Source organism: Acanthopagrus latus, chromosome 18, assembly GCF_904848185.1.
Source record: "Acanthopagrus latus isolate v.2019 chromosome 18, fAcaLat1.1, whole genome shotgun sequence".
Classification (NCBI taxonomy): Eukaryota; Metazoa; Chordata; class Actinopteri; order Spariformes; family Sparidae; genus Acanthopagrus; species Acanthopagrus latus.
Genome location: NC_051056.1, coordinates 28,437,481 through 28,449,512, shown reverse-complemented (window position 1 = coordinate 28,449,512; position 12,032 = coordinate 28,437,481). Strand labels below are relative to the sequence as shown.

General features: G+C 45.4%; 1 protein-coding gene across 1 annotated transcript in view; it reads right to left on the bottom strand.

The window, feature by feature from the left end:
- Positions 1–12,032, bottom strand: part of fgfrl1a (fibroblast growth factor receptor like 1a) — a 69,531-nt gene that overhangs the window by 36,217 nt on the left and 21,282 nt on the right. The window contains exon 3 of the mRNA XM_037077389.1: positions 6,231–6,503. Coding sequence (XP_036933284.1) covers positions 6,231–6,503 — 273 coding nt within the window. The remainder of the gene's footprint in view (positions 1–6,230; positions 6,504–12,032) is intronic.

Below are 12,032 nucleotides of genomic sequence, written 5' to 3'. Positions count from 1 at the left end.
ATGTGGGACAGACAGCCGTGAAATGGAGGCCAGGGCCCCTGAGGAGTGTGTGATCCTGTGTGTGTGTGTGTGTGCATCTGTATTTTGTTCACATCTGTCTGTGCGTGTGTGTGTGTGTGTGTGCATGGAAAACAAGGTTACCTTCTCCTCTCCTGTCTCGTCTTGTGTGTAGAGATACAGCATATAGACTTTATCTCTTTATCTGTGTGTTCGTCTCGATTTGGACTCGACAAACAAGGCGGCTGAACAGTTTTTGAAACTCGGCTCCGGTCTTTCTCCCCATCTGCAGCTTCACACAATCCCCCCACATGAGCAGAGAGACACACACCAGCATGTTTACATCTTCTCCTCTCCGCAGTGCCACCCTGATTTCCGGAGGAACGGCTCTGTCTACCTCGCCGTGAGGGCGGCATGTTGTCAGAACGAGCGGATCTGATGCGCAGCAGCGCGACACGACATCTCTCAACCTGCAACAAATCCATCCTCCACAAAAAAGCTGAATCTGATCTGATGTGTGCTTTTACTTTTACTTTACATAACATACTTTAATTTTGTGATTTTGATACTTAAGCATATTAACTGGGTGACTTCATAATACAATATAATACATAATATTCTAGTGAGACTTTCGGGTGCTTGCTGGTAAAAAAAAATTTAATTGTGGCCACAATATAGCGACAACATGCTCACGAAATACTAATTCGTGGCCACAAAATACTAAACTGTGGCCATGAAATAAGTCTAATGTTCATATATCACAAAGTTTGAGTCACTTTTAGATGTTGTGACGTGGATATAAACACTTGAATAACTGTATTAGAAAACCTAAAGAAGTCCAAGATGAGATCTGCATTAACTTCTTTTACTCAGGCAGCGAGAGAGAAGCGAAGCCAGAAACAGAACTGGATTCTGGGCCAGTAAAGGCAACAATATGGTTCAAATGTAGAGAGGCTAAACCACACGATGATTTCTGGGCTGCGTTTTTAGAAATAACATCGTTTTCATGTTCTGTAAATCACGATCAGGACCCCCCAAAACATCTCCTGTGAGGCCTCGAACCCTCAACCCAACACCAACCGAGCGGTTCCTGCAAACCAGCGGGCTGCAGCGCCGCGCTCGCTCGCTCCGTGCATTCTTCTGCCATTAGTAAGAAAAAGTGCTGCGAGTGTAACCTGAGCAGAACAATCCTCAACACACACACACACACACACACACACACACACACACACACACACACACACACACACACACACACACACAGGCACAGCTGCCCTGGTGTGTTTGCAAGTAGGTGGGTGAGGGTGTGTGTGAAACAAGAGAGTCATATGAGATTGTTTTTATGCACTGTGCAATCACACACACACACACACACACACACACGTTTCTCTGTATGTGTGTATGACTCATACTAATTAGGCTGCAAACCTTGGCCACCTCTACATCCTCTCCAGACGAGGCACCAGATATCTCAATTAAAAATGAGGTAACCTGAGAGCACGAACACAGAGGAGGCATCAGGACGGAGGAACTGAGGGACACGGAGATGAAGTCGGTCGGCAACCCGATCTGATGTGTTCGTTTATTTGGCTGGAGGACAGCTGCAGTCTCACACATGCAACGCGGTTTAAATGGAGAGAGAATTAACCTGGTGGAGGGGAGGTGAGTTAAGAGGACGGGATGCTCGCTGTGAAATACACGTACAAGACGGAAGGAACTTTTCTGAATCTGTCTCTGAATGAAGGTGGTGTGATGTGAGGATGTCGGTCTGTATGAGGTGATTATATATTGTAGTCAAGGGTCGCTGTCCGCTTCGAAAAAAAATGGAAGTTTATGAGCAGAGATAGAACAAAAAACACCAGGAAGGAAACTTTTTTTTAATGAAATCATCAAGCGATGAGAGACGGAGAATCCAACACGCTGTCAGAAGAGATGTTCTCCTTCAACATCCATCATCCTGGTGATCGTCACGGAGCACCAAAGACCATTAAACACTATATCCTAGATTAAATTCTGTTTTTTATGAGTAATTTGGAGCCTAGTTTATGTTATAGAAGCATTTAACAACTTAATGAAGACTTAATTTTTAGTATAGACCATCAGAAAAATGGCTAGAAGGTGAGAAACCAATATTCAAAGCACGTCTGCAATTTTCATTTGTAGAAAAATGTTCCCGAAATCAAGCCAATCGACGTAAAACGACCCTTCAGTGTTCCTCTCTCAAGTCCTGTTTCATTTGTCAAATTTCATCCCATGCATCCAGTGTTCAGATGTCAACAGTCACCACGTATCTGCTGCTCGATGAACATAAATCACCTACAAACAGGGTTTATTGAAACATGTTTGAGAACATCTCTTTCTCTGCCCGTCTTTGTTCTGCCGATCATGTCCAGATGTCAGCTGCTCAATCACCACAAATCTAAACTCGTGAACGGACCTGCGTGCAACACACACACACACACACACACACTCAGACAAAACGAGTGCTGATTAACATAAAAAACACAAAAACTGTATCCCGACATGCGCTGAAAAACACACTCCAGCACACACACACACACACACACACGAGTCCAAACCAAACTTCCTTCCTTCCTTCTTACGCACGGCTTCCCAACTCCAGACACGCTTCCCTTTGTCATCACATCTGGTTCAAACTATAAATTTTCTATCATTCTTCTCTTCTGGGGAGGGAGAGAGAAACAATCTCAATCTCAGAGGAAAAGAAAGATTAAAAAAAAGAGAGGCGGAGCTCTCCTGGCAGTCGGTGTTTGAAGGACACTGAGGGGTTTGTGGAGCAGAAACAAAACTAAAAAAAAAAAAAAATCTTCCTCAGTTTCACTTTACTGGTGGTCCCATAAATCTGTGCACACCAACGCATACGTACACACACATGCACCACTCCTCAGATAAACAAGCACACACACACACACACACACACAGGCTGTTTACTCTGAAAACATTTGCCAACCTACACACAATGAAAGAACAAACACTCCAAGGAATCTTCTAATTTACCCGCCAACAAAAGCCTGACTTCACAAAAAAAAAAAAAAAAAAAGAAAAGCCTCTCCATCACTTCCAGCCACCAGGGCGGCCGTGCAGTGAGATGTTCTACAGTAATCAAACGGGAAAACGTCCGGGAAAAGAAAAGGAAACTGTGAAAATATTGGTGCAAATTAAGTCGCGGTCGGAGAAAAAATGAGTCGGCTGATTGAGGGAGGAGGAGGAGGAGGAGGAGGAGGAGGAGGAGGAGGAGGAGGAGGAGGAGGAGGGCTGAGATTGAGCGCTAATAGGAAAAAGGTGTGAAAGATACTTTGGGTTAGAAATTGAGAGGGAAACACAATAAGACACAGGTGTGGGCTCATTACTGTGAGACGGAGCGGTCGGAGGATAATTACAGCGGGACCACACAGGAGATTAAACCGGAGAGGAGGAGGAGGAGGAGGAGGAGGAGGAAGAGGGGGAGGAGGAGGAAGAGGAGGAGGAGGAGGAGGAGGAGGAAGAGGAGGAGGAGGAGGAGGACACAGAAAACCAAACTTGAGTTTGAAAAAGTCCTGAGCGTCACTGCATCCGTCTCTCCCCTCCGTGCTTCAGACATCGTTCAGTATGCAGATTGTTCCAGCTATGAAAACACCTCCCTCCACGCCGACGGCGTCTCTAAGGAGGTGCTGCGACACGACTCCTGGCTCCAGTTACAGGAGGGGTCGTCACTGAAGGTTAACCTGGTGGAGCGCAGAGTGTCACCATGCAGGTTACTGGACTTCTGTTGATATCCGCTCCGTCTGTGCCCTCCGACAATTACCTGCACGTATATGCTAATACTTCCAGCTAATGGCTCAGAGCATCAAGTCTCTCCTGCAGTGGAATTAACATATTATTATTTCTTCTTAATGTCACAAAGCTTTTCAAGATGTAAACTTTCTCTGGGAAAAATACTGAGTCTACGACTTGCGTGGTCAGGATTTTGTATATTTCTCACTTGTCATATCAGCAGTAACATCATTTTGGCCCAATGCTAACATTTCTTTTTAAAGCTTTTTATTTAAGCCTTTAATTCAGGCTGATACAGACGACAGGCTGGTATTATCATGGATATGCAGCTCGTGCAACAGGTTCCTGTTCCCAGTTCTGTTTGGGATATCATGTGGCGATCTGTGAAAGACCTGTTACTCTGTAAATGTTTTAACAAATTCAATTACGTGAACCATGAAGCACTTTATGGTTCTTGATCTCTAAGTACTTCTATACTGACTTTTACAGTTTATTCTCCATCTTAGAAACAGCAGTTAACAATCTCAAATATTTTTAGTAACTGTTTTGGTGCTTTCGATCGACTCAGATCATCTTCCTCAACACACAGAGTTTTCTTGCCTGGTAAACTTTGAGGACGTTTCCTTCACGTTGCCCAAAAAGTTGCGTATAAGGACGATGAACTCCTAAAAGATCTCAGAAAAACGTATATTCGACAAACTTCACATGCAATACAGAGAATGTGTGACACGATTAAACCTGCCAGAACAGTTTACTACAACAGTGAACTACACGATGTTGTTGGAGGCTCATAAAAACAGCCAACAGTTACATTTACCCAACAGTTCTACCTTTAAATATACTGCATGTGTGCAGATTTGGGTGACGTGACTGGAGGGATCTGCAGGACTTTTGTCAAAGAAGAAGTTCACAAAGTTTTGCTCGTCTGTGGCCACTGAGGCAAACTTAAATTGTACAAACTCCTGATTTGCTGGCGGGAGGTTCGGCCGGTCCATTGTCTCTGAAGCATGTGAGTGTGTGCATATGTGAAACTGAATAAAAGGGACAGTGAATGAGAGCGAGCGAGTGAACGAAGGAGAGAGAGGCAGCAGCTGTCCGCCTGGATGACCTCAGCAGCAGCTGCTGCACCCTCCACCCTCCTCCACCCTCCTCCACCCTCCTCCACCCTGCTGCCCTCCTCCACCCTGCTGCCCTCCTCCACCCTGCTGCCCTCCTCCACCCTCCTCCACCCTGCTGCCCTCCTCCACCCTCCTCCACCCTGCTGCCCTCCTCCACCCTCCTCCACCCTCCTCCACCCTCCTCCACCCTCCTCCACCCTGCTGCCCTCCTCCACCCTGCTGCACTCTGTGTGCCAGCTCCGCTTTGAAGTTCAGGTCAAGACCGATACAGCTCCGGATCACACACCGATAATCATCACTGGAGGTTAAGGGATATTATTTAAAGTCTGTTAATTTGATATAACAGGATAAATAAAATATTCCTGATAGTGAAATTAAAAATTAAACTTTTACAGGAACAGAAAAGTGTGTGTCAATAACATCTATGGATATTTAAATATTGCTGCGACTGTTAAGAAGAAACTGATACAGACATTTTATAACTTGTGTTTGTTAGTTTGTCTCATGTCAGAAATCATTGACGAGCCTCCCACCGTGCTGTAAGAATCTTGTCTGACCGTTAGCTTTGATAAAGTTGAATTTGAATTCCAAAATTCATCAAAACCTGGAACGACTTTTCACCTACAACCATTAAAACACAGACGAATATCGGCTGGTGATATCTGTATCAGAGCTTCACTGCAGCCCGTCTTTGAAGTGCTGACGTGGGGCGGAGAGAGATGCTTCAGACAGATTCTGTGGATCGCTGGAACCTGACACACACACACACACACACACACACACACACACACACAGAGTTTTCCCTCCAGGTATTTTGTTTGCATGGACAGATATTTCAGTCCCGGACACACACCTTGATGTGAGTCTTCAGGCTACAGACAACACAGTCTGCACAACTGATGAAAACACAAAATCATGGAAAATGATTATGTAAAGAAAAAACAGATCAAGGCTCAACAATGAGTCTTTTATCGACATCAAACCTGAGACACAGATTCCAAAATACACTGACGCAACGTCGCACACGCACGAGTGCAACCGGGGGATCAAAAGCATGTTCTTTAACAATCTCACTTATGTTCGCACAGGAACACACAAGAGCAACAATTGTGGTCGCGCACACACACACAGAGTCCTTCATTGTCTGACGGGTTGATCACTGTGTAACGGCTCCGCCAAGCTAACCAGGCTAATTATATCCTAGCAACTCACACAACAGAGTCGATGGAAGCGACAGAAGATAAATAAAGACTGTAAAATGACGTGTAATGAAAAAGAGACGATGTGACAAGTGCAAACTCAAATCAGCGGGAGGAACTCTTCCTCTCTGCTCGCACTCACCGATGATGATGAGCGTGTAGTTGACGTTCACGCTGCCGAAGCCGTTGGTGGCCTTGCAGATGTAGGTCCCGGCGTCCTCGGTCTCCACCTCTTTAATGCGCAGGGCGTGCTGTAGAACCCTGAACCGGGTCCAGCCGCTGTGGATGTTGCGGTTGTCTTTGGTCCACATGATGAGCGGCGGGGGGTCGCCCTCCACGGGGCAGGGCAGCTTCATGGTGCGGCCCAGACGGACGCTCTGCCGGTGGGCCACTCGCTCCGACACCCTGGGCGGACCTTCATGTAGAGAGAGAGAGAGAGAGGAAGAGGAGAGCTGTTATTCTGAAATACTTCAGAACAGTGTGATCTTTTCTGAATGTTTTTCACTCGACACCTTCAGAAACAGATCAGAGAACAATCAGCCAACTGATGAAACTTCACACAAGCTTTTTAGTTTCCAGCAGCAGCAAATCCATTTTTTTTTCTCACTGAGTTGGAATGAAATCAGAGAAAAGCTGTTGCTGGTGTGCAAACAATTCAAATCTTTGCCTTAATAGGTCATTCTGACCCAGTTTGGCAGAGAAACAACGTCTTCCTTCTAAGGACTGTGAGCCATCGAAGCATCAGAAATAGAAATCCTCAGATGACCAATATCTAGAAAAAATATATATCAGACTGAAATCTTAAGCAATTAAGTAGAATTCACTCAACTGTGGTACTCGAGTGCAGTTCTGAGGAACCGTTCTGTTACTTATACATCCTTTCCTCTGTTGTTTTAGAAGACAATACTGGATTTTTACTCCGGTGTTGACGAGGTATTACCACAGAGCGACAACAGACTCAGAGAGGCGGCTGCATCGAAGGAGATCATTTTAAAAAAGGAATTATTTTAACAGCAGTCTGACAAAAAAAGAAGAAAATAAACCCAAGAAGAAGAAGAGCAGCAACAAAAAAATACTCAGTGTTTGATTGTAGTATCCAGCCTGAATCCAGCTGAAGGTGACAAAGGACTTAATTTCTAATCAATTATATGAACACAGTAATGTTTCGATCTATGAAATGAAATAAAAATTAAAGAGAGAGAATAAACTTCACAGAGCCCAAAGAGACTTCTTCAAATATCTTTTGTTTAAAACTCAAAAATGTTCATTTCACAATAATTCATGACAAAGAAAAGCAGCAAATCTTTCATTTGGAGAAGCTGCAACATGACAACGACTGAACGCATTTTTATTTCTTGAAAAAATAATGCAAAATTTCATTTCATGACTCAGGTTATTATTTAGATTAGGGGTGTAAAGATTCACCGATATGTATCTGTAACCATATTTAATGTTAAAGATGCGACCACATCGATACACAGACCTCTGTATCGATATAAATTTACCATCAACAACAACAACAACAACATGTCCAACAGCTCCAACACTGTTTACAATGCACCAGCTAGTCTGAAACCTAAAGTCTGGAAGAGATTTGGATTTTATAAGAAGGAGGGACATTTGGACAAAAGTCTGTCCGTATGTGAGGACTGTGGAACAGATGTTAAGTGGAGTGATAACATGTCAAATCTCAGTCTGTGGACGTTAGTAACATTACTGCCAGCACACAAATGTTAAGAACTGGCTCGCATAAAATCGCACCAAATCGTTCCGTATTTACAATATATCGTCCCTGAATTGTATCGTATCTCATGTATCTAGATGCGTATCAAATCGTCTTATGGGGGAGAGATGCTCACCCCTAATTCAGATATTAAATCTTCATACTAATCCCTGACTTCTCACTGAGTGCTGGGCGCCTCCATCACCAGATCGCTGCTCTGTGCAGACTGTGTGGTTTCAGTCTGAGAGGCTGCAGCCACACAGCAGCGATCAGGCGCGCTGAGCGATGGAGGGATTTGAGAAGAAGTAGGTGTGTCGACAGGTTCAACGCCGAGGTCAGGATGACCTCTCATAACGCTCTCCTGACGCGCCCCCGTCTCCACGTTGGAGCCGCTCACAGCTTGTTTTTCAGCAAAGAAAAACACCATATATGGTCTTTAAGGCAAAGTCTTTAACCTTTAAGAAGTTCACGCTGACATTTGAACACAGACAACAATAGATTCCCAGGGAGCGATCGCAAAGCCGAGCTAATGTGAAGCGAGATGTCGTGTCGAGACTTAAAATCAGCCGTGACCTCGACCTCGCTCGGTAGCCGGTCGACTGTGAAACCGCACACCAGAAAAACAGAGGGGGGGGGTGAAGAAGGAGCGAGCTGACTGACCAGTGGGAAGGATGGGAGGAAATTAGAGGAGTGATGAAGAGAACAAATAGGGGTGAGGAGGAGCTGGAGAAAGAGAGGAAGGAAATAAAGGGATGGAATTTAAGGGAGTAAAGTCGACGAGGAGAAATACGGCCGAAGTACAAAGAAACACAAACAGGAAGATGGAGAGAGATGGGGAGAAGGAGGAGTGAAGGAGTTTACAAGGTTGAGTGCATCTCTGCTCCACTTCTCATCACTCCTCCTGGGCTGAAACAATAGCCTCCAAATACAGAGCTGTAAAACACCAGTAGGCCACCGTGCAGCAAACAAAGACAACAAAAGGCGACTGTATGAAAACAGCCTCCTGCAGGTCGCGTCCTGCGGTGGAAGACGGGGAGGTCCGATCTGAACAATGTGCCTGATAGAGGCTTATCAACGAGAACGCATACGCTGTGATAAAAGCTCAGAAACATACGTAAACGCTTCAAATGTAAACGTTTAACTGCCCCGTTTTGTCTGATGCTTTCTTATCACAGGTAACTAACACAGCCTGGCGCCAGGTACCACATATGGACACCTCTACTCCGACCTTTCAGACCCGAGCTCCTGTTTCCGTGTCAGCTTTTGATGGTTAGTGCAGAAGGAGGAGAAAGTGAACAGCCAGTTCTAGTAGAAAATGGAAGAGTTAAAATCAACTGGAAGTGGATGCTGGAGGTACCAGGGGAGAGATGCTGCACAGCGGTCAGAGTTCAGACCGTACACTCGTGTTTAAGTTCGAATCCACAAGGATAGGTTTAATTTATCTGGGGGAGACTGTAAGCGTGTTCACATGTTAACAAAATGCTGCTAACAGCGTGGGAGCCAAAGTTTCCAGTCGAAACTTTGGCTCCACGCTGCGTGCATTAATCTACATACCATGTCGTCGGCCTGCTGCTGCGTACGCTGGCACTAACACTCAAAACCATTACGGCTCTATCAAGTACATTTCCACATGTGGACGGGGACGAGACCGGGGTCAGACTGCTAACGCTGCCGCTAACAGACGAGCCACTCGGCCTCCTCAACGACTCGGTCAGAGATTCAGGGATCCTTCCAGATTGAACTTCGTCAGTCTTTATTTAGATGATAAGATTTTACTGTAGAACGGCAACTGATACTTGAGTACGTTTTCTTCTTTCTTCTTTTGCAGACGTTTATTGATGCTCAGTGTCTCCTCCTCTGTTTTCGTTGCTACACGTCATTGGTCGACAGTGACAATATATAAAACAATACACTAATCTTGATTTCGCCCCTGTCTGTATGTGTAGGGGATGATTGTGGTGAAGTGCAGAAGTGTAGCTGAGCCCAGCTGCTTGTATAAAAGCAGCACAGTAACAGTAGTCTCTTAGTATTTGCTGTCACGACGGGCTGTTGTTTCACCAGGAGAGCAGGAGGTGGACACGATGATGGATGGACGGAGGTGAAATGTGTGAAAAAGACATTAGTCACGCAGAGGTATTCACAGGAGCCTCTCCTCCTCCTCCTCCTCCTCCTCCTCCTCCTCCTCCTCCTCCTGGCCGGGGGAATGTGTCTGTCCAGCTGTATGGCTTTCTCATCAGGGGCCCGATAGCTTCCTCATTTTCCAAACATCTACGTCTTTCTCTTTTCTCATTCTGTTGCTCTTTCTGTTGTCCCACTTTCTCTCTCTCTCTCTCTGACTTGTGGCCCTTTAACGTTCCTGTTTTTTCTCCCTCCATATTTATTTCTTCCTCTCTCCAGCAGATTGAAATCTCATTCCCCTGACCTCTCACCACTCCCCTGCTACCCCTCTTTCTCTCTCTCTCCTCCTTACCCTTAACCCCTTGCCTCCCCTCTCTACCTCCTCCTGTCCTCTCTCCCTGTCAGCGCTCGTTTCCTCTCCCTCTCCTTTATTTCCCTCTCTTGCTCCCCGCTCTCTCTTTTCTCTTTCATCACTCTCATTCACACCGTCCTCTCCGTTCGATGCCGTATCTCACTTCTTTTTCCCTCCCGTGTGTGATTTACTGGTCTCCTTCCCCCGTTTCTTCCCCGGAGGATCACAGGAGCAGGACCTCTACCTGAACCTCTCAACTTTCGACAGTTAACCTCTCCTACATCTCTCCCCGATGAAGGGAACACACACCAGCAGCCTCCTCCTCCTCCTCCTCCTCCTCCTCCTCCTCGGCCTACGACTGAAGTGAAGTCTTTTTAAATCTGTCTCCAGGGGTGAAACTGAAGCGAGCAAAAAAACTATTCTTCTCTTTTACGAGACGCAGTTTCTGCGTGTGCCTCATTCTTTAACAAATATGTGCTGCTGAAAGGAAGAAAACTCCTGCAAATATTGTTAAATTACGTTAATGATCGTCTGAGTGTCTTTGTGCATCTGCAAAAAGAAAACTGAAGGTCTGTTTAGTCCGTTTTGGGTCTTGCGGTGCTCCCTCACCTTCAACTGGCTCTGCACGGTAATCTAAAGCACCTTGAGGATTGTTTGTCCGACTCAACACAAGCTATGCAAAACCTAACCCTACTTGTGTGTAGATAGGTTGCGCAGTACGTGTACGTCTGGTATTCTGCCTACCGACAGGAAAACACAGCTGATGTCAGACGCTCCCACAGAGCTGCACATCCTCCATGTGGACGGAGTCTGAAGGCCAAATAACTCGGAGCAGGAATCAGATCACACAGCCTGTTCTCTGACCGGTTACTCCCAAAACAACTGCAACTACACGGCTTAAGTCCCGTTTGTGGAAAGGTTCGACATTTTGGAATAAATCACATCAGTCTGTTCGATATGAAGCTGGAGCCAGAAGACAGTTAGCTTGGCTTTGCAAAAAAAAGATTTAGAACAGGGGGAGAAACCAGGATACCAGGATCAGTGCCGGGCTCTGAAGCCAGTTTGACTTGTTGTGTTGTAACTGTGTAGCTGCGAACGAGACTGAATGAATCGTATTCAATCAGGCCGATGACATTTGGAAAGTCTAGAGGAGCTGCAGTCTCTTCACGAGCCGACGATCCACCGACGGTCACGCCCACGGAGCAGCACGCACTTTTGGAAACTTCTGAAAATTTTCAAACTCAAATCACCAAAAAAAACGGCCGTGAATAAAATCTGAGAGTCGGGAAATGTTGAGTCATCGAATGCAATCGTGACTGAGCTTGAACTATCTTGAATCTTTAACTGTTTTCTTTCAATCAATCAACTGAAAAATGAGTCAGACTTAACAAAATAATCCTGATTTATTTGGTAATTAGTATCACGGATGACTAGTTTATGACTCAGTAAGATAAATTCAGCTCACACTTCATCGTCTCTCCCTCGGATCCCTCCTGTCAATTCTGTCACGACTCGTCTATCAGCGTCCAGCAGACCCGGTTCAGTCTGGTCCAGTGTGGCTCGGTTCTCTTAGATTTGTCTCACTGATATCGCTCAACTGCAGTGGGAACATTTTTTTTTCTTGATTTAACCTACAAACACAACTCGCAAAGCTTTTCTGCATTTTCCCACGCTAACATTAGCGGATATATAACACAGTTGAGTGTGTTTTCTTTGGTTCTCTGCTCGACGTACTTCTTGGAGATTTTCAA